Genomic DNA, 22188 nt, shown 5'->3' with positions numbered 1-22188 from the left:
AGGGTGACGAAGACTTACCAGCCCAGCGTCAATCACCCTGAGTCTAAGAAACCATGAGTTACTGGCTGGTACTTAAACCCACAGGGCATGGAGAAAGGGGTCCTAAAACAGAGCCCTGGGGGGGGGGCAGGCCAACCTAGAGCTTGAGAAGAACCCAGGAAAGGGGAGATAAATCAGAAAACAGAGCTGAAAACTAGGGAAAGGAAGGGGTGTGGATCTGGAAGGCATCAAGGGCTGTTGAGGGTCAGGCGAGGAGGAGAGAGAGTCATCACCATCCAGTGATGTCCTTGGAGACAGCAGACACCAGAGACATCCCAGAGCAGGGCTTGGGCTTTGGGCTGACTGTGTTTTCCAAGGGGAAGACAGAGCAAGCGCCAGCAGAGGCAGGAGGGAAGGAAACAGAGGGAGCAGCGTCTGGAGAGGGACCCCGGGGTGGGGGGGAGACTTCAAGACCTGTAATCAGCAGGGCGGCGGGGGAGGGGGACGGTCACAGAGGGAGGCCCTTGGGAGAAGTGTGGGCACAAGAACTGGGAGCACTGCACCTCTCACTCGGGGCCCTGCCAGGGGGTGCCTCCTTAAATGGTGCACATCGGGTGGCCCTTGTGCCCCACCTGGTCCCAGTCCTACCTCCCTCACCCAGAGACCAGTGTGACAAAGAGGGACTCCTCTCCCATGATGACCAGAAGGAAGGAAAACAAGGTGCGGGTGCAGCTGTGGGGAAGCTCAGACGTTTGGTGGAAAAGGTTGGGGAGACCCATCCTCACAGCAGGCAGTGGGGTCATTTTTGAGAATAAAGGGGAAGGGGCAAGGGTTTGAGGAAGGGGTGCGGCTCTGTGGGGAAACCTGGGAAGGGCTGAGGGCGCAAGGGGAGCCGGGGACTCTGAAGATGGAGTCTTCTTCCGTGTTATTTCATCCCCATGAGTTTTTTGGGTTTTTTTCCCCCTTTTCGAAAAATTCTCATCAGAGTTCCATCCAACTCTGACTCAAATGTTAAAGCATTTCTTCCCGCAAATGACTGTACTCCATCTACTAGATACTCATTTTATGGGTCCAATCTGTTGAAAGATGGGAAACTATTACAGTAGAGAAGGAAGATGGACACTGGGCTCAGAAAGCCAGGAACAATGATTGAAATATGGGCCTTCCTGCGCAAACCGTAATGCTTTTTATAAAAGCAAAATTGAGAGAAATTACATGAAGCTTCATCTTATTTTCTTAGAAGTCCTGAAACTCACAAGTGTTAAAGAATTACAATATCAACAGAAAGAAAGGCTATTAAAATTAAAGGGGATTTGGAAAGAATGATCATCTTTTTCTTATTCCTTTTCATTGTAAGAGATGAGCCAAGATGTTCTTTAAAATTCACTGTCTCTGATTTTATTATCACAGTCACGCAGTTCACGGGGATAACCTTAATGCTTCCTCCTTCATCACAGTGTTACTCCACCAAGACAAGTGTCTCCTACACTCAGTGCCTTGGGAAATCTACCCCCCTCCCCGCACCCCTCCCTAGGGAGGAGCAGAAGCTTCTGGACTCTGCAGAAACTACATATCCACACCCACTGCTAGAACAAAGGGAAGAAGGGCTATAGGTCCTCTGGATGCAGGCTGCGCTGGAAACCACCCCCCTGCTCCACCCACATGGCTGTGCTGCTGAGTCTGATGCTTTTTCTCCATGACTCCTATGGTTCAGGTCAAGACCAAGCTGGGTGGCTTCTGCACTGTCCTAGCCTCGCAAAGCCTGGTTTCTGGAAAGCTGCCTCCTAACTGGCAGTCTTTTCAAAATGTCCATGTGGAAACCTACTTAGACTCTCACCAAACTAAGTATTGTTGCGGAGGGGAAGAGGCGCGGACATGAGCCAAGACAGTTTGCTTCATCAGGAGCACATCTGAGTCGTGCTTGCAACCGTATTCGCGGATGGGAAGACGTTTTCTCTTTAAAGATGCTGTTACCGGGGCGCCTGGCTGGCTCAGTGGGGTAAAGCCTCTGTCTTCAGCTCAGGTCACGATCCCAGGGTCCTGGGATCGAGCCCCGCATCAGGCTTTCTGCTCAGCGGGGAGCCTGCTTTCTCCTCTCTCTCTCTCTCTCTCTCTGCCTGCCTCACTGCCTACTTGTGATCTCTGTCTGTCAAATAAATAAATAAAATCTTAAAAAAAAAAAAGATGCTGTTACTGGGGCGCCTGGGTGACTCAGTGGGTTAAGCCTCCGCCTTCGGCTCAGGTCATGATCTCAGGGTACTGAGATCAAGCCCCGCATTGGGCTCTCTACTCAGCGGGGAGTCTGCTTCCCCCCCTCTCTCTGCCTGCCTCTCCCCCTACTCGTGATCTCTCTCTCTGTGTCAAATAAATAAATAAAATCTTTAAAAAAATAAACAAAGATGCTGTTACCAAAAAGCTTTTCACACCCACCCAGAATGCACATGTTTAAAATTGTGAGGAAGCACTGAGAATTGCCAGTGGGCAGATGGGTCTGGCTGCTGTTTGTGATGTGAGCAAGAGGAAGCAGGTAGTGTTTTCCACACTGAGAACACCCATCCCTCTGCCCCCAGCTGTCCCTGCAGCAATGAGCCTGGGGAGCTTCTGGAAGGTACCTGAGATCCTCACTACCTGTACTCCTCTGACAACAATCAGAAATCTCTGGGGGAGGGGGAGAGGACAGGTGGGTACAGAACAGCTGAGGGGCTGGCTTCTACCCTCTAGAAGTCTGGAACACCCTGAGTCACCTTGAGATCACCCCCTACTTCTTAAAGGCAGTTACTTTTTTTTTTAGGTGTAAAATATAATAATTTTATATTTGTATATTTTGCAGAATGATTACCATAAAAAAATCTAGTTAACATCCATCACCATACATAGTTACAAATTTGTTTCCTTGTGTGAGAACTTTTTTTTTTTTTTGCTAATGTCCAGATTTCACATTGCTATTTATTATAAACATATATTTTTTATCCCCAGGGGTAAGGGCAGTTACTTCTAAGGAGAACCCTGTGTTGCAATGGAGGGACTCTGTCTTCTGCTCTTTGTTAAATTGTTCCACAAATCAGTTGTACAGAAAATTTGAAATTAGGATTTGAGAGGCCTTAAGCCCATCCCGACAGTAAACGGCTGACACAAGCTGGGACCCTTAATTCCAAAGTCCAAACCTTTCCCTCCACCCCATCCTTAGGCCAGATCCACCGCCCTCCTCCTTAAGTGGAGAAGGAGGCTGGCAGTGGGATTGAAACTTTGGTTTGTTAAATGCATTTAAATGTATTTGCTTTGAGGATCCACAGACCCAGGGCGAAACCAATTTCAGTGAGACTGGCTCTATTTCAGCAGGCGCTGCATTTCAGAGTGATGGGCCCCTTCCACTATCTCGGAAACTTGATCACCAGAGAATTTTCACTTCTCCGTGTGCGCGCTGGCAGGTGGCAAGAACCCTGAGTCCTGGGGGCTGGCGTTCTTCCCAGGCACCCAGCTTGGGGAGCCAGGCACATGGGGTCGGGGCGCTGGATGGGGGGGAGCCCCCGCAGAGCTGGTGGGGATTAGGGAGGCAGGAAGCCTGGAGACAGGGGGACCTGGAGGTAGGGGGAGATGCAGCCCAGGAGCTTGGGGGAGCCAGGAGAATGGCTCCAGAGCAGGGAATCAGGGGCACAAAGAAGCCCAGTGTTTTGGGAGTTCCAGTAAAGGCAGTGGAGGGTTTTGCTAATCCTGCACTCCGTGTAGGAGGCCACTGCGCGAACATGCCAGACAGGGTTTGGGGAAAAAAGAGGCTTCCCTGGACAGCTGGGGTGTCCCGAGCTTCCAGCATCTCGGCTTTCTCAGGGGTGTGGCCCACCTTAGCGCATTAATTGCGCGGGGACTCCGTATGACTCCAGTGCCACTGTCTTGGCCCAGTCAGGCCTGGCGGGCACTCGCATCCTTCACCGAACTGCCTCTCCTCGTGGCCCCAGCCCATCGACATCCGTGAGCTTCATGGAGACTCCTTGCCCAGCGCAGCGGCCCTCTGCTCCCCTCCCAGTGGCCCCAACCACACAGCGGCCCCGGGGTGATGAGAGATTCCGCAAGGGCAGGGTCCCCCAGGGGCGAACTTGGGTGCTGTGCCTTCACTGGGGCCTGCGGGAGACCTGGTACCTGCGCGAGGGTCCATGACAGCCAGGACTTCCGGGCCCTAGAGGCCAGATGAGGCCGGGATAGGTGAGATTCCCGGGGATTCTGGTCTCTGGCACAGGAGGCACAGAGTAGGGGAGTCACCGGGGCTGCGTGTCTGGATCTAGTCCGGACCGGGGCGGGGCGGAAAGTTGACCTCGGGGCGGGGACCCAGACAACACTCTAACGACGCTGTCGGGGGAGGGGGCTGGTAACCCACACTCACCCGGGCGAGGGCCCCGACGGCATTTAAAGGGCGGAGGGCGGGGCCCGGCGGGCGGCACCTGGGAGCTGCTGGCGGCCACGCTTGATGGGGCTCCCATGAGCTTCGGCGCCCAGCCTCCCGGCCAGGCCCGGGAACCACTGAACATGGCCTCGTACTGCGACGGCTCGGGTGTCTGCCGGGCCCCGCACAGCCAGGCCCGGGCAGCCGCGCACCCGGTGGGCTACGGGCGCGGGGATCTGGGCGCCGCGGGCGCCGGCCAGCGCCTGTGGCTGAACGCGCCGGCTCTCAGCCCCGCGCCCTATGCGCCCTGCCCTGGGTCCGCGCAGCCCTACGCGGCCTCTGGCTACGCGGCCCCCGGCCCCCTCCTCGGCGCCCCGGGCAGCCTGGCGGGCGCCGACCTGGCGTGGCTGAGCCTCTCGGGCCAGCAGGAGCTGCTGCGGCTGGTGCGGCCGCCTTACTCGTACTCGGCGCTCATCGCCATGGCCATCCAGAGCGCGCCGCTGCGGAAGCTGACGCTCAGCCAGATCTACCAGTACGTGGCCAGCAACTTCCCCTTCTACAAGCGCAGCAAAGCGGGCTGGCAGAACTCCATCCGCCACAACCTGTCGCTCAATGACTGCTTCAAGAAGGTGCCCCGCGAGGAGGATGACCCAGGTGAAAAGGGCGCGCGCGGATGCCCGGTCCAGGACTCCGCTTCTCCCCTCAGCCCCGCTGCTGGCACTCTAGGACTGGGGCGGCCTGGGACAACCCAGTCCCTCAGACACTGCACAGCTAGGGGTACTGAGGCGGGAGGAGGGGGAGGAGGAGAGTCGTGCTTGGCAGCAGCCAGGACCAGAGAAGACCCCGGGACCCGCAGACCCTGACTTCAAGTCTGTGACTCTGTGAGTCTCGAAACCTCTGTGCGCTCCTGCGGAGGAAGAACCAGGAGAGTTGGGTCAACTGGGCGACTTTGGGGCTCCTCTCCTTCTCTGGGCTTCAGTGTCTTGCTGTAAAACAGGCAGGACAGTGCCTCGCCAAGGAATTGGTAAAGCCAGTGAGATGCCGCTTCGTGAAGCGCGGAGACAACACAGAGCCCAAGGCTGGTCCGCGCCGCTCCATCGGCAGAGGGACTGCCACAGTCCAGGGGCCCGTGCACCCCATACGCTTTCTCCCTGGCCTTGGACTTAGAGGGGCTCGGTATTCTTGGTTGTTGCCCTTCCCTGGCCTTTCTGGGATGTCCACATTCTTCCCAGTCGGCCTGTGGAGGCCCTTCCCTGCACAAAACTCAAGGTTCAGGGTGGGGGTGAGGACTCGTGGGGCTGGTGGGGAAATCCTGAAGTTGACCTGGGTTCGTCACGTTCCCACCATGGTCGGTCAGACTTTCTGAACTGAGTCCTCTCTTCCTGCTCAGGTAAAGGCAATTACTGGACCCTGGACCCAAACTGCGAGAAGATGTTCGACAACGGGAACTTCCGACGGAAGAGGAGGCGGAGAGGAGAGCCGAGCGCCGCTGCTCCCTCGGGAGCCGGGAGCCCGGGAGGAGCCGCGGCACCGGAGCTGGAGCCCCTCGGCGCGGCCTCCCCGGACCTGCAGGCCCCGCCGTCCCCGCCCGGGCCCGACGCTGCCGCCTGCTTCTCCAGTTTCGCCTCGGCCATGGGGGCCCTGGCTGGCGGCCTCGGTACCTTCCCCGCGGGCCTGGCGGGAGACTTTCCTTTCGGGAGACCGACGCCCGTCGCCGCCCACGGGTCGCAAGCCCCAGGCCCAGCGCCCGGCTTCAGCACCGGCCATCAGACAGCGGCCACCGGCTTCCGCGTGGGCCACTTCGTCTACAGTCGGGAGGGGACCGAAGTCTAAGGGGGAGGCGGGGATTGTCCCAAGTGCTGCGCCGCGGTGCTGAGCTCAAGCCCTGATTCCCGCCGCTGCAGAGTGGGTGTCGCAGAAGGAGCTCACGCAGACAGCTGAGCGCATCTTAGCCTCCCAGTGGCCGGCGCGTCATGCCTCATCCCAGCGACCATTCAGATGGAGACTGTGGCTGCTCCCTGTGCCAAGGCTTCTACTTCCTCTGAGCCTCCACCCGTGCTCTGGTCGGATCCACCTTCAAGGGGCAACATGCTGGCACCCAGCTCCTGCTTTTTGGAGAGGAGCCTGGGCCACTGTAAAGAGACTTCTAGGTGTTGTGGGAGCGCCGCCTGGGTGCTATCAGGGGTCCATTTCCTCTTCCAGCCCAGCCTGGTTCACCTGGAGGCTTGGGGTCTTCCCTTAGTGCTCTAGGGAAGCCCGAGCGGGGTGTGTGTGTGGGGGGGGGCAGGTAGCTTCTCTTCACCCTCATGGGCAGTGTAGCTTTGAGGGGGATCTGGGACTCCTGGGACTCGGATGGTGAAGGAGGGGCTCCCTTGTGGCTGCACCTGCTGCGTAGGGCTGTCAGAGGCCAGGGGATAGCAGCTCCTTTCCCTACTGGTGCCTGGCTCTTTCTGACTTTGCCCTAGGAGCGGGTGCCTGGACCTGGGACCACAGGAGCACTGCCTGGCACCCCAGAGTCACAGGATGGGGTCCGGTTTGCTTCCCACCCCACTCACACTCATACCCAGTGTGCTCTCACTTCTTATCCCCCAGTTTGGGCCTGGGCTGCCCCTGTACACAGAGGGGAACTGCAGCCTCCTGCCTCAGTGAAGCGCACTCTCCTAGTTTGTATTTACCCAGAAGGTTCTCTTTGGCACCCACAGCCACTAGGAGGAGGAAGTTTGGCCCTGGCACAAAACTTAGGCCCTCTCCAAGTCTCTGGTGGCTTAGGGGTACCAGTCATTTCGGGGTGCTTGGTGGGCTCACCCTCTTTCCCTGCACCCAAGGACTCCGGAGAGGTGCCTTCCCTGGAGCAGCGCAGGGCCAAAGGGGTTAACTTCTGGAGTGGAGCAGTGATGATGAGCAAGCACCCCTGCCTCCACTCACTGCAGTTTTCCATGCCTAATTCAGAATACCAGCATTGCTGCTGTGCTGGGAAGGAGGCTGCCCTTGCATCTGGTCCTCAGAGCTACCCCCAGTGGTCCTGATGAACAGTGGTGTGTGTGTGTATGTGTGTGTGTGTGTGTGTGTGTGTGTGAGGTGGGTGGGGGGAGAAGAGGTCAGAGACTGGGGACATGAATAGGACAACCAAGAGTTGTCCAAGAATAGGACAAGCCAGTTTGGATCCTGGGGCTTATGTCACTGAGCCTTCCTGGCAGCAGCCACAATCCTGCTCACTTCTCAGCATCTCAGGACATCTGGCTGCCGCTGGCCCGCTGGAAGAAGGTAAGCAGCGGCTGGTTCTGTCAGCGCTTACCGTGCTGCCCAGGCCCAGGCTGACTGACAGCCAAGGGCAAATCTTTTTTGGAGAAACACTCCCCAAATGTAATATGATTAAAGAAGGCCAGAAAAGAGAAAGAGAATCCTTACCCTATAAGTAAAAGAATTTTATCTTGAGCCTATTTTAATAAACTATAATGATGAAAAGAAACAGCAGTATATGGAACTGGAATGTGTGTGTTATTTTATACACGAGAAGAGTCCCGGCCATAGTCTCCGCCTCCCCACCAGAGACTCTGAGTCTGCCGGAAACTTAGAGGGAATTGAAAAGAAAAAAACTTTGACAGCTTTGGGAAAATACAATGTGTAATTTGACAATCAATGGAACTTCCAGAAAGTCGGCTGACAAATCCGTAGGCAAGCACTGTGTATCTTACCTAATGGCGTGACTGCTAGACATTGGTGCAGAGCTGGCCTTTTCCTTCCAACAATAGTTTTCTGATAAAAATTTGAAAAAAAAACTTTTCAAAAACATTTTCCAGTTTTTGGTGTTTTTGACTCTAAATCAGTTTTTTGTGTTTGAAATTGTTCATCTGTATTCAAGCTTTATACGATTAATAGGTCAGAACCAAATCGATGGAAGCTTCATGAAAAATGCATCATTACAAATAGTTCTAGTCCTGTGGGGCATTCGGAAATCAGAATCCATCTCTCCTCTCCTTGGTGACAGTCCAGGCATCTGGATGTCTTTTCACAGCAGGAGTGGGGGGTGAGGAGGGGCAGCCCAAATGCCCTTTCTGGGCCCTGGCCTGTCAGCTTGGGAGCCACTTATTTAATCCCCAAAGAGATGCTTTCTCAGAAAAAGGAAAGTGTGTACTGAAATCACAATAAATAAACCAAACAAAAATGCTTGTAGTCAGTTTATAATTAAATCCTTTCTTTGGTCAGGAGTCAATGAACTTGACCATGGTTCTAAAGCAAGCTGTCCATGAGCCACTGAAGGGCCAACACCTCTTCCTCAGATGGGGAACTGCTGCCAGGAGGCCAGGAGAACCCCCTTTCCTGGGGACTTGGAGTCCTATCACAGCTCTCAGGCCCCATCTTCTCCGCCTCTCTGCCCCTTCAGTCTTTAAGGAAGCCTATGGAAAATTCCAAAACTGTAAGCCTTGATGAAGCAAGTGTTTCTGTGTGATGTGATAGGAAAGGATGGTATGCCATTGGAATATTCTGCTCTTCCTCTGAGTAAACATTTTGGTGCTAAGTAGTTGCAAATATAGAAACAATGTGTCTTCAATTTCAGAAGGGAAAGACAACTGAAATTGCCAGGATAGCAAGTTATTAGAATTCTTTCCATTGCTGAACAGTAGTGGAAATTTTCAGGTCATTGAAAACCCAAGAACATGATAATAAAATAAATTGTAATCTCCTCCAGAAACATGTTAGTCATGGGTGAAGAGGAATCCCCAGGCAAAGAATAATCCATGATGAAAACCCTAAAATATGTTAAAAGTATTTTTTCAAAGTGGAGTAACTAGTATTCTAAAAGGTGAGCACTGGATTTCAAGATACGGGTTTAAGGTTCACATATTGATTAAACATTGAGTACGTTTATTTATGATGGACAGAAGTTTTATATTTTAGTCATGTTGCCCTGGGATATAAATGTTCAACTTTCAGTCTTTAATTTCCTAAGTGTATCCACTGCAATCCAAGCAGTGTTTTTCATTGGAGGAAATAACATTACAGTAATTATTATAACTCTTCAGTGAAGCGGGAAACTGAAGTTCATTGCCATTGTGCTGATAGAAAAGCTGAGCCAGTGGGCTGTGTTCTCCAGAAGCTGATGTAATGAGAGCTAGAAAGGATTCTGGATGGACATGCAGTCTTCCTATGGCCCGCACTCAGAAGTGCATTTTCATACCCAAAGAACTGCACGCGCCCATGCGCGCGCGCACACACACACACACACATCATAGTGCCACGCCATGGCTAGGATCCTCAAGAGAAAAGCCATGCCTGACAGCACCTGTGCAAAGGCATAGTATTTCCAACTAATACTGTGCGAGCATCACATTCGCATTCAGGATTTGACTTCAGATGGAGAGAAGCACGTGTGAATATCACAGGCTGCAGTTGGGGTCCAGTCGCACACATCTAATGAAATGCAGGGTTTTGAATAAACTGTTTCAGGTGTCAGATATGCACTGGGCTTTGTGTTCCAGCCCTGCAGCGAATTGCCTGGGCCCAAAGCTGCTTTCCCAGGACCCCCTTCCCGTGGGCGAGACGGAGAAGAGAGAACGTTCCAGCCTGCATCTTGGTTATTTGGCTCCAGAATGATGACTTTGTGGTCAAGTCAGTAAGCTGTTCCATCTGCGAACACACGATGAGGGCATTTTGTCTTTAAATACACCTCACTGTGTTTTCCACACTCTGCTAACTCAGGATATGTTTGATTGATTTCTCCGTTTTATAACTTCATTGTGATTAAGGCCAGGAGTTGAGCCCTGCCCCAGACTGGACCCAGTCCAGTCTGCTCCCTTCTCCAAAGCATCAATCATTCAGGAACCTTAATGTGAACCCTGTCCTCTTACTAGAAGATCTAGAGTCTGATAGTAACAGGAGGCAGCAATAGTTCTGACCAGAGCTGGTCCTTCCTCGGGGCTCCTGGGTATGGATTCCTTTTGTGTGTCTTGGCAACCATTAGTTGAAATTTTGGGAACTCTTCCTCTTTTAATCTAATATAAAATTTGATAAACAACATTATTCAAGACAAATTGCCTGACACCTGCAATAAATTGACTTATTTCTTTGATCGTCGGTGGCTGAACACAAAGAACTTGAAATAGTTTTAGTTTCACTCAGCCCAGAGAGGGTGAATGCAAAGTATATCACATTTGATTTTCATTTAAAAATTCAGAATTGTATCCCTGCTTTAACATAGAGCAAATTGAACTGGTGGGTAGATTCCTACCCCCAAGAATCAAACATCCATCCATCAGACACTGGCTGATCATTAAGGTGATGAGGACTCTGTTAACTGTTTGCGGACATATCTCATGAAGCCCCACAACTACCCAGTGAGGCAAGTACTATTATCCCCATTTTACTGATATGGAAATTAACCTGGTAAGTGATTCATTTCCCAGAGGCTACAGATAATACCAAGCACTGTCATCAGGAAACTGCCTGCTGCCCCTGACTTCTCCGCTTCCCACCCCATCCTTCAGGTTCCAGAATGATCTCACTTTTCAAGAGTCTTTCCCTGGCATCCAAAGTCAAAGTTAGGTGTCCCTCTGTTCTGTTTTTGCAGCTGCTGGATGGTCTGCGTCTCCACCAGTCCTTGCTCCTGGCTGTAGTCCTTTGTGTGTGGGGGGGCATCCTTCCTGCTTTAATCTACAGTAATATCCCTAGAGTAGACACCCAGGTGGTAGCAGTTAAATGAATAAATGAATGAAGGAATGAGCAAATGAGTATGTGAGTGGGTGTAGTTGTACCTTAAGCTTTCCATGCACTCCATCTCAACAGAAGAACCCCCATCCCCACCATCACTGTCCCCTATGACAGGCCAGATTCTGCCATACGTAAGGTCAGGTCTTTTTCTGAACCCTCCAGATACACAAATGACTGGCACAGAACCCTGGGGATAACTGTCCTTATGCAGAATGACTTACACTGGAGGCGTGGAGCAGGGGGACAGTGGGTAGGGGAATTCAGACACCAGTAAGGTCTGGTGAGCCCACGTGAGCTCCACACTTGGATCACAAAAGCCATCAGAACACCCCAATGTTGTTCCAGACAATGAAGCCGACACTCAGTGGCCACACCTTGATGAGAGGTTCACCACCTAGTCCTTTACCAGAAGGTTGATTCCATAAATGCCAGTGATGCCCGGGCATTTTCCAGGCCACTCTTCCCTTCCACCTCTGCTCTCCCTAGCTCAAAGTCCCCTTGTCCAGAATTAGGCTTAGCCCTCAAGGTGGCAGGAAGAATCTGGGTACAGGAATTGTGTCATATTTCTGGGTTCTTTCCCCAGGGTCTGGGTTTAACAAGACTGAAAGACAGGGCGAGGTAAAGCATGTGTGTGCAATAGATAATTTTCACTGTCTACTTCTGCAAGTGTTCAGGAGTCTGCCTGCCCCCCCCCAAATCCATTGCAACAATCCATCACTGTGACTGGCCCCCACACGTGCACGCACCAGCGGTTTGGCTCTGCCTAAGGCATACATTAACTTCTGCACCTGAACCAAACCACCTGCTCCTTTGACTGGACTTTGCTTTGCTGGATCCACTTTACTCCGGGAAGCCTGAGGGCAGGTCAGTGTAGGGGGAGATGGACTTCAGGAGTGAGTAGAATTAATACTTTCATGAAAGGTTTCTGTTTCAGGATTCTTGAAAAGTATGGTGCTGGATTCTCTATGCTGTTTTTGGAATCCTGAGTGGGACATGACTGCTTCATTGCTCCATTTACAGCCCTTCCTCTGATTTTTTTTTTAAATTTTTAAATTCCTGCTAAAAATAATAAATCCCATCATATATTTTAATTGGGGATTATTCCAAACATTTGGTCACATTCAACAGAACAGCATAAGAAAGAAATTGTACAAAGAGGAAGGAAAGAAAAACTTTAAATGATCATTTGTTATTCAATTCTTTTCTTGAGATATAACTGACATACAATCATATTAGTTTCAGGTGTGCAATGTGATAATTCAATATTTGTGTATCTTGAGAAATGATCAACACAGTAAGTCTGGTTCCATCCATCAACTCACATGATTAACATTTTTCTCTTGTGATGAGACCTTTAAGGATCTATTCTCTCAGCAAGTTTCTAATACACAGGACAGTATTATCAACTACAGTCACGATGGTGTATGCTACATCCCCACAGCATATTTTATGAGCAAGAAGTTTGGACTTTTTAACACCTTTATGCAATTCTTCAGAGATTTATTGCCCCCCAACATTTGGGGGAGTCAATTACTACTCCTTTCATTTTTCTGCTGCACCCTGGTTGGTATCTATAATGAATGAAAGATGTATAAGAGACCTACAAAATATAAGAATCCACATCAATAACACTTTTTTATTAACAAGGTTTCTTATTCATCATTGTCAGGAATATTTATTTCCAGGGTGTGAGAGTAGGAGTCTGTTGGTACACATAACCATATTGATGCATTTATTTCAGGCACAAAATTAAAATGAGATTTATAACAGGAAAAGGCCATCCATTTTCAAGCAACTACAAGATGGATGTTACCACATTCTTCTGACCTCTCAGGAGGGACCCCACTCTTTGGCTCAGATTTCACATGGGCTCATTCATACAGCAACCTCAAAGCTCCCTTGATGGCTTAATGGGGCATCCTTAGTCGAAAGGACTGTCAGCATAAGCAAGTGTAGAAAGATGAGCCTCTGCTGAGACAGATTGTCGAGCTCCCCACCTGCTGGACCAGGCTTTCACCAAAGCAGACACGGTGCGGTGGCCATTGTGAAATAAACACATTAAGTCTAGAGCTGACCATTATAAATGATACCACACTTAGAGACTAAGTGAACTCTCCATAAGAGTGCACAGAGATGGGCTTTTGAATGTAGAAGTGCAGAGTCCTGCAGTTGAAATGAACCCAGCTGAGGTGTACCGGCTGGGGCACCAGTGAAGGTCATGGTGGTGACGTACGAATGGGCCTTCATGAGCAGGGGCTTCACGGACACCATGTCTACTAAAAGCTCATTCGCAGGGGAGTTATTGTTAACTACGCTTTACAAGTGAGAGAACTTAGGGTTGGAGAGGTACAGTGATTTGTCTAAAGTGGGCCAGAGACCAAAGTTGAAAGCCACACATGTGTGACCCCCCTAGTCCACCTTCCCATAACCTACATAGCCTTTCCTATAACAGACAGATGGGGCAGAGAAACTCAGTGTCTTTGGTTCTCAAGCTCAGCTCTTGAGAACTGAATCCATTGTGTCCCATTCCTGTGAGAGATCAGGCACAGGACAGAAACATGACCAACTATGGACTTTATTATAAATAAATTAATTAATAAATATGTGTATATATATATAAAATTCAGTAAAAATGATTTTAAAAAACAGAAACATGACCAACTTTTGACTTTCTTGTAAGAAACACAACTCAGTAGACATGCGCTTTTAAATAACTAAGTAGGACTTACTCCTCTGTATTATAAAATATAATTTATTAGAAGTGATTTTTAAAATTAAGGGAAATCGCTAAATGAATAGAGATATGATCTATAGCTGCCAGATAGGATGGAAAGGACAAATGAATTACAGTAAGAAATTCCAAATTATTTATCATATATGACCCACCACCTGTTTCTGTGTGGCCCAGAGGCTAAGAGCATTTTTCCTCCATTGGTTAAAGAAAAACACAAAGGAAGGCTATTTCATGACATGTGAAAATTACATGAAATTACAATTTCAGTGCCCATAAATTCAGATGTACTGAACACAACATGCCCCTTTGTTTACGTGCTGCCCACGCAGTGTTGGCGCTGCGCTGACACTCATCGCAGACCCCAGCTGCATTGGACATGATCACCACCAACACAGCCTCACACTGTCAATCTTGGTGACAGCCCCCGTGCTGCCTCTTGAGAAGCACATACGTTGACATTCCTAGACTTTTTTTTTCCCATCACCAGTGGCATACCCATTATATCAAAAGAAGAAAAGAGTGTTGTAATTTGTGTTGCAATACAAAAAAGTGTTGTAGTTTGAAGACACGGTAGTGTGGATTATTTGGTATCGAGTTTTATGGCGAGGCATTGTGTGTCTTATACAGTAACAACATACCCGTGCTAAGGACACACAACGCTGCATCAGAATTATCAGACTAAGCACTTCCTTATTCAGGACAGCGATGCTCAGAAGAATCAGACAATTGCCAACAGGCATATTGGCACAGCAAAATTTCTTCACAAAAATAAGATGAACACAAGGCTGCTGTCATGGTAAGTTTCTGAGTATCTCATTTGTCAGATAGGTAAGGAAAGCCATTAATTCATGATAAAATAATTAAACTGTATCTGGTGCAGCTGCTGAAAAATGTGCCCAGGAAATGTCCAGACAAAAAATAAACTCACTTAAGACTATTAGCATACATCTTTAATTTTGTTCTATTATAATTATGTTTTATAATTTGAATGTCATAAAAAATTTGTAGAAATTGGTTTTCTCTCCTATTATAGAAGTATCAAAAAGATATCCTTTCCAGAAGAGAGTTGTTGACACCTAATTTATTAGATAATAGGAAAGGAGACTAGTAAGAATCAAGTGTGAGCACAAAATAAAATGTAGAAATAAGCCCAAATACGTGATCAATTATAAGAAATGCAAATGGCTAAACTACTCTGATAAGGACAGAGGACTGAGTTTATTTTTACTGATGCTGATTAGAAATATATCTAGAATAAACCTCAAGGAAAATTAAAAGTGAAGAAAGAGAGACACAGCTGTCCCATTCTAACCAAGAAAAACTGGAATAGTAATATTAATACAAAATAGAATTTAGGTAAAAACATATTGATATGGGTAAAGAACAAGTCTACATAGTAATAAATTCACATCAAGAATATACAAGGAATGTAAACAACATACAATATTTTCTCACAATTTAGTAAAGAAAAACTGACAGAAAAAGACACATTTGACAAATTCAGAGTAAGTGATCTGAATCCACTTCTACCTAGCTCAAGCAGACACATACACACAGGTTAGCAACATTGTGGACTAGAACATTGAAATTACTCAACCTGATATAACAGAGATAATTAGAACCATATGCTAAAGATGATGGTATGCATTTTACGCAAGTGTTATTTTGTAAATTAACCACAAGCTAGATCTCAGGGGGAATTTGAACAATGATGGAAGAAGTTTGTGACATAGACCATGTTCTCTGGCCATGAGGCAATTAAATTAGAAACCAACAATAAAAGATCATTAAGGAAATGTCTGGATATTAAAATAAATTCTTAAAATTCTTAAAAATGTTCATGGGTTAAAAAGGAAATTGAAATGAACAATTATAAAAATGCTTGAGAGATGGTTGCTAAGGTAAATATTTAGCATTATATATTTTTGATGAATTTATTTAGAAAAACAAGGGCTATAAAAATAATTAAGTTATGGGTTACTCAGTCAGTTAAGTATTTGCCTTCAGCTCAGCTCCTGATCCTGGGGTCCTGGGATCCAGTGGGGAGCCAGCTTCTCCCCTCCCTCTGCTTGTGCACTCTCACTCTTTCCCTGTCGAATAAATAAATAAAATCTTTAGAAAAAATGATTGGGTTACATGTCCAATAAAAGAAAGTAACTGGCAAAGAGGAAGTATGTTAAAGAAACAAGCAAGAAGGAAGAAACTCAAAAGGTAAGCACGGATTAATGAAAAGGATAACAAAGCAATAGAGACAATCAGCAAACCCAAGTGTGGGTTCTTTATTCTTAGGTTATTTTATGTATTTATTTAATAAAGATTTTATTTATTTATTTATTTGACCCAAAGAGAGAGCATAAGCAGGGAGAGTGGCAGGCAGAGGGAGAAGCAGGCTCCCCGCTGAGCAGGGCGGCTAACACTGGGCTTGATCCCAGGACCCCAGGATCATGACCTGAGCTGAAGGCAAATGCTTAACTGACTGAGCCACCCAGGTGCCCCACAGGTGGGTTCTTCACAAAAGTAAATAAATTGGCCAAATTTTAGCAAGGCAGATCAAGAAGAAAAGGAAAAGGAAGTGCTCACTAAGCGGTCCTGGGAAATTTGGGTGCTCCAGTCCCTTCTACCGCATTACCCAGAAGTTCTGATTGCACTGGGAGGACTGGTCCTACAGGCCTTCGTGCCAGCTGCTCCCTGAGACCTCCCTGGCCGATGATTATGGCATCACTGACTCCTGACAGGTCACGTGGTGCCTGAGTCGGCTTCTTCACACTAGACATCATTCCTGAACTCCAAGCATGTATATCCATCTGCCTCATGGACATCTGCATGTAGATGACCTCCACGCACCTCAAGTCCAGGGTGTTCCAAGCAGAAATCATTTTAGAGACAAGAGTTTCAGCCCTGAGACAGGTACCAGAACTTCGGGAGGACTGGAAGGCGAGGCAGCAGTGAGAGGTCAGAGGGTGTGGACAGCTACTTCAAATACTGACCCCAAAGAGGAGAGGGGAGCAGGAGGTCAAATTGTTTTTAATTTTGCTTGGTGTTTAGAGGGAGCCTGTTCAGATGCAGAAGATAAAGGGTCACTAGGCAGAGCAAAGGGAAAATTAGAGGCCAGAGAGGGGAGAGCAGAGAGAGGAAGCAGGAGGCTGCTTAGAAGTGGGGAAGGGTTGAACCAGAGGGGACAAAGGCCATGTTCTCCTTTGAGGCCCCAGGGAAGGGGCTGGGGGTGGGGGAGAGGGCGCAGTTCCCATGGGAGTCTCTATTTTCTCTGAGAAGCAAAAGGGGAAGTCAACCTGTTGAGAGGTAAGAAATAAAGAGGGAGTGAAGAAGTTAAGGAGGAAATGGTCTTAAAAGGGAAGGTGCTGGAGACTATAGGGGCAATAACAAAAGGAGATGAGTAAGTGTTCCTAAAAGTTTTGAGGACTATCAACAGGATTCCAGATGAAGGCAGAAACAGGTTCCTTACTCAGATCTGAATCCTGGCATCAAGTAGTGGGGGCAAAAACATTGAGGCCCCACCTAAAACCTAAAACCCTATGTCAAGGATCTTCAACAAATTTTTTCCAATGAAAACCTTAAAGTGACATTGGTTTAAAGTAGTGTTACAAATGCAAGCATTTTAGAGCCTGAAAGACCCTTGAGGTCATTCTCCCGGGGATGGCTAATACATTGTACCTGTTGCTCCTTTCCTTCCTTCTACAGCAGACATCGGTAATCGTGGGGCTCTTATCTTCTCCGTCTTGACTCATCTTCAGAATCTTTTTCACCGTTGTCCTTCCAGAAGCCGTTTTCTGCCTTCCAGCATTCACCCACGGAGTTCAGTGTGCTTCCAGCCATGGTTTGTTCAAAGTGGGAGTTGTGGTTCATGCAGTGCTATGCCTAGATTCCCAGTTTCTCAACTCAGTCCGCCATTTTGTTACGCTAAGGTACTGTGGAAAAGGTAGCCTACCCACCCTAAGGAGTAGTTATTCATATTTTCAAATATTTTTCTCTCTTCCCCTGGAAAGGATGTGGCTTTTTTTTTTTTTTTTTAAGAGCATTTATCCCTCATCTACCTCTTACTGTCTTACAAGCTTGCAATGCACAATAAGGAGTGAATAGTAGTTTCAGCACCAAGCACCTCTATGAAAATTGGAATGTTTGATTTAAGATTTTTATTGCACAGATGCTGCTACTATAGAATGGAAGAATCTGCCCTTCTCACGGACTTTTTCTTCATGCAGGCCTGGAGGTGTCCTGGCAGATTTCCAGGTCTGTCCCCGCTCACTTGTCATTCTCATCATAGCCTCACTGGACACACGCTAGGTAAACAGTCAAATGTTGTGTTAACCCATCATGTAGTTTAGGAGAAGTAAACAGAATCCCATGCATCTTTCAATGTTTGCTTGGCTCATTTTGCTGGTTTTCATTTCTTGAGTAAATTATTTGACTTAAATGTTTAAGATTCAACTTGAAGGAGCCCTGAGTATTCGTTGAGGAAGAAAATAGTGGGATAAACAAACTCTCCATTAATGTGTTTTCAGATTGAGTCAGACACGCCTCATAAAACAATAGACAGCAGCTTCTGGTTAATTAAGCTGGAGTCACGTTATTTTTTAAGTAGTTGTGTGTGTGGGGGGGGACCAGGCAGATTAATGACTTTCTGACTGAATTGATGTTATTGTACTGGAGGAGCTTGAATAAAAGCTTATCAAAATTGTGAACAGGTCTGTGTACTTCTTCTCTCAGCAAACAATGACGGGGTGCTCAGCATAAATGCTATGAAGGCAGCTTGTAGGTGAGTTGGGAAAGGGAGTCAGTAAATCAAGGAGGGTCCTGACTTGGGAGATGGGGTGATATCCAACTCCATGGCTATGCATGGCCCAAGAAAGCTTCATTATGAGGAAGCTTCATTATGAGGGCGCCGGATGGTTGAATAGAGTGTCCACGTGAGCTGAGTGGGAAGCACCTCTGGTAGCAGAAACTAGGTGAGCAAGGTCCTGGGAGTATGGAAACAGCAAACAGATGTAGAGAGTGCGGGGATGAAGGTATGACCTCTATCACTGACGTTCCATTAGGTGAACAGAGGAGTGTAGCAGGGGACTGAAATAGGACGTGGCATTAGTCATAGTTTTCTTTTCTTTTCTTTTCTTTTTTTTAATATTTTATTTATTTATTTGACAGAGAGAAATCACAAGTAGTCGGAGAGGCAGGCAGAGAGAGAGAGACGGAAGCAGGCTCCCTGCCGAGCAGAGAGCCCGATGCGGGACTCGATCCCAGGACCCTGAGATCATGACCTGAGCCGAAGGCAGTGGCTTAACCCACTGAGCCACCCAGGCTCCCCAGTCATAGTTTTGATTAAAAAACCACCACCACCACCACCACCAGAAATCAAGTTTCAGATGGCACTGATACTAGACCCAGTGGGAGAAGAAGCCAGGTTAACCACTCTGGAGAACTTCTCAAGGAAAGGGCTTAATGGAGCTAGAATTTTATTATTATTTTTTTCTTTTCAGCATAACAGTATTCATTGTTTTTGCACCATACCCAGTGCTCCATGCCATCTGTGCCCTCTCTAACACCCACCACCTGGTTCCCCCAACCTCCCACCCCCCACCCCTTCAAAACCCTCAGATTTTTTTTTTAAAGATTTTATTTATTAGACAGAGATCACAAGTAGGCAGAGAGGGAAGCAGGCTCCTTGTTGAGCAGAGAGCCTGATGCGGGGTTTGATCCCAGGACCCTGAGATCATGACCTGAGCTGAAGGCAGAGGCTTAACCCACTGAGCCACCCAGGTGCCCCTAGAATTTTATTCTATGTGAATCTTGGGTCTCATGTCTTTGCTGTGACTCCAAGGAGATCACACTCTGGGGTCTAAGCTCTGGTTGCGGTCTCTGGAAATATGCTGTGCCTGGTCTTTTTAACAGAGATGACAAGAATCCTACTTATTCTAGATCCCCGGTGAAGGAGTCACTCAGTTCAGATTTCAATCAGTGGTTCTGTTTTTCTACATTTTCACAGACACTTTCTGTGGCTTCCAAAAAACAAAACAAAACACCTCTTCCATGAAAATATTTATCTAATGGAAAGCTCTCTAATGTCTACACTGTGGTCTCTGGGAAGACAGCCAGAAGCTTGAAGCATGTGAGTCTAGCTGAAGAGCATCTCTGTGATATGTGACATGCACAAAAGGTAATGAATATCCCCCAAAGTCTTATGGTGGCAGTATGTTCACAGCACAGGTCACCTTGTCTGGGCCCCCTTCTGCCATCAGTGGGACGCACTCACTTCCTAGTGACTCATCACAGGTCGCCTTGTCTGGGACCCCTTCTGCCATCAGTGGGACGCACTCACTTCTTAGTGACTCATCACAGGTCGCCTTCTCTGGGCCCCCTTCTGCCATCAGTGGGACGCACTCACTTCCTAGTGACTCATCACAGGTCGCCTTGTCTGGGCCCCCTTCTGCCATCAGTGGGACGCACTCACTTCCTAGGGACTCCCTTTGTCTCTCATGTACCTGTCTCACTGTACTGAGACTTCATTGTGAACAGATTTGTTTCCCCACTTGGTCTTCTCCTTCTTGGAAAAAAAAAAAAAAAATCCTAGAACTTGTGTTTCTCTGCCAGCCAGCATGCGGCTTTGTCCCTGGCGTCCAGAAGATGCTAGAAGGGTTTATTTTGTATTTACTTTACCTGCCATCCCCTGCCCACTTTTTATTCTTAGGCTGCGATGTTTCTGACTCATCACTGTATGTTCTCTGTCCCTGTCAAACGGCTTGGATCTTTTCATTCCGGGCCCAGAGCTAGAATTCTTTCTTCACCAAAGAAGCCTGTTACTGGCAACATGACAACCTCTCTGGAGAATTAATATTTTCATTCCAATGTCACTCATTTTTTAAAAAAATTTACTTCAATTTCAACCAGGTCTAGACAATATTCACAGGTGTGTTTATTCGGCCCATGGTTTTGCATAAATAATGGGTCAACAGGCAAATGCTGGGTAAATACAGTTCCATTGTGGTTTTTTGTTTGTTTTTTTGTTACATCTCCCCACTTGGGCCTTGGGAGGCTTCACCATGACCCAGATTGAAGCCCCCTTAAAGCACTGAATATTAGAAGAAGTAATTCAGAGCTGACAGGCAACACAGCTTCTGAAGGGATATTTTCTAGGCAAAATCTCTTTCCTAAATGCATCCTACTGGTTCCAGATATTTTCTGAAAATCATCATAATGTTGAACTTCAAGCTTGTACAGGTTTAAAGTGAAAGACCTGATTGGATTACCTATATGACCAAGCTTTATTGTTCTCTTGAAATTGGAAGGGATAAAAAGTAGTAAAAATGAAAATACTTTCAGAAACTCCCTCTCCCAATGTCATCTCTCTGAAGAATGGCCTCGGCTCTTACTTATAGATAGTCTGATAAACAGTGGAAATAAAGAGCCCGTAACTACAAAAACCTCTTTTAAGCTGAATTTATATGAAATACTTAGGATAGCGTTCTTCTGCTGCACTGGCTGAAAATCAGCCTTCCGCATCTCCTTGCCTGTCTAAACAGTGATGACACGTACCCAGAGGAGCAGTCCGATGGGGCTGCCGTGTGCTGGGGACAGGGTATGACGGGGTCCAGCTCGGGTGGGAGGGGGCTCCTCTCTTCTCCCCAGCCCAATTTCCCTCCACCAGACGAGGCCCCAGAAAGTTGGAGTCAGAAGGTTTGATTTCTTTTCCCTTCCCAGCTGAAGGCTCTATGGGTCAAGGCCGCACTGTTTTCAACCTCACTGGGGTTTACAGATAGGGCTATTTCATTCTAACAATGGGACTGAAAACAGTGTTTCCTATAAGAGCCCGGGCCCACCACCTGTAGGGACTATTGGGTGAAGGGACAGGGAGGCCCTAGTTGATCCAGCCATATAGTCTTCCATAAAATTTACCTCTCTCCGGGGTCTTTGTTCTCCCAGAAAGGGTGCCGATGGCCCTCTAGGGAGTACAGACTGTGAAGCAATGGACTCTGTCCTTCTCCTGTATCCCGTTCGTTCGGCATCCTACTGACAACCCTATAGTTTTGGAGAGGACACATTTCCGAAAAGCATCATCAGAGGAAGGTTCAGCTGAATCAAGCCCATTCCCGCACATTTCATGTAAGATCCAGAAGCTGTGCATTTTATTCATTATAAATCTAACGGATCCTTTAAAAGTTCTATCCTGAGAACACAAAACTGGGAGAAGATTTTTAATGACCTCAGGCTTTCTTTCAAGCACCATCAAACACCACTTTGGCACAAAGTTCCTTGTTCAAGGGAAAGCGAAATTTGTCATTATTTTCCCTTGAATCATTACTATCTCTCAGTAATGAATGTGAGTCATTATCACTGAACTACCCTCGTCTCTGAAGCCCGGGCCTGGCTAATGACCGCAGCA

At 47.7% G+C, this 22188-nt stretch overlaps 1 protein-coding gene across 1 annotated transcript; it reads left to right on the top strand.

Annotated features, from left to right (window-relative positions):
• Positions 1-4497: 4497 nt before the first annotated feature.
• Positions 4498-6549, top strand: FOXI2 (forkhead box I2). The gene is made up of 2 exons (XM_004751721.2): positions 4498-5008; positions 5745-6549. Exons 1-2 carry the CDS (start codon positions 4498-4500, stop codon positions 6185-6187), a joined length of 954 nt encoding a protein of 317 aa, XP_004751778.1. The 3' UTR covers positions 6188-6549.
• The last annotated feature ends 15639 nt before the right edge of the window (positions 6550-22188 follow it).

Source organism: Mustela putorius, unplaced genomic scaffold (assembly GCF_011764305.1).
Source record: "Mustela putorius furo isolate JIRA1106 unplaced genomic scaffold, ASM1176430v1.1 tig00003909_pilon_pilon_pilon, whole genome shotgun sequence".
Lineage (NCBI taxonomy): Eukaryota > Metazoa > Chordata > Mammalia > Carnivora > Mustelidae > Mustela > Mustela putorius.
The sequence above is the reverse complement of the archived record's forward strand: the minus strand, read 5'-3'. Positions and strand labels throughout refer to the sequence as shown.

Excerpts from the sequence above, each read along its gene's own strand:
- FOXI2 (XM_004751721.2), top strand. The coding sequence starts at position 4,498 with ATGGCCTCGTACTGCGACGGCTCGGGTGTCTGCCGGGCCCCGCACAGC. Across the intron at positions 5,009-5,744 it reads CCGCGAGGAGGATGACCCAG|GTAAAGGCAATTACTGGACC; the intron begins GTGAAAAGGGCG and ends CTTCCTGCTCAG.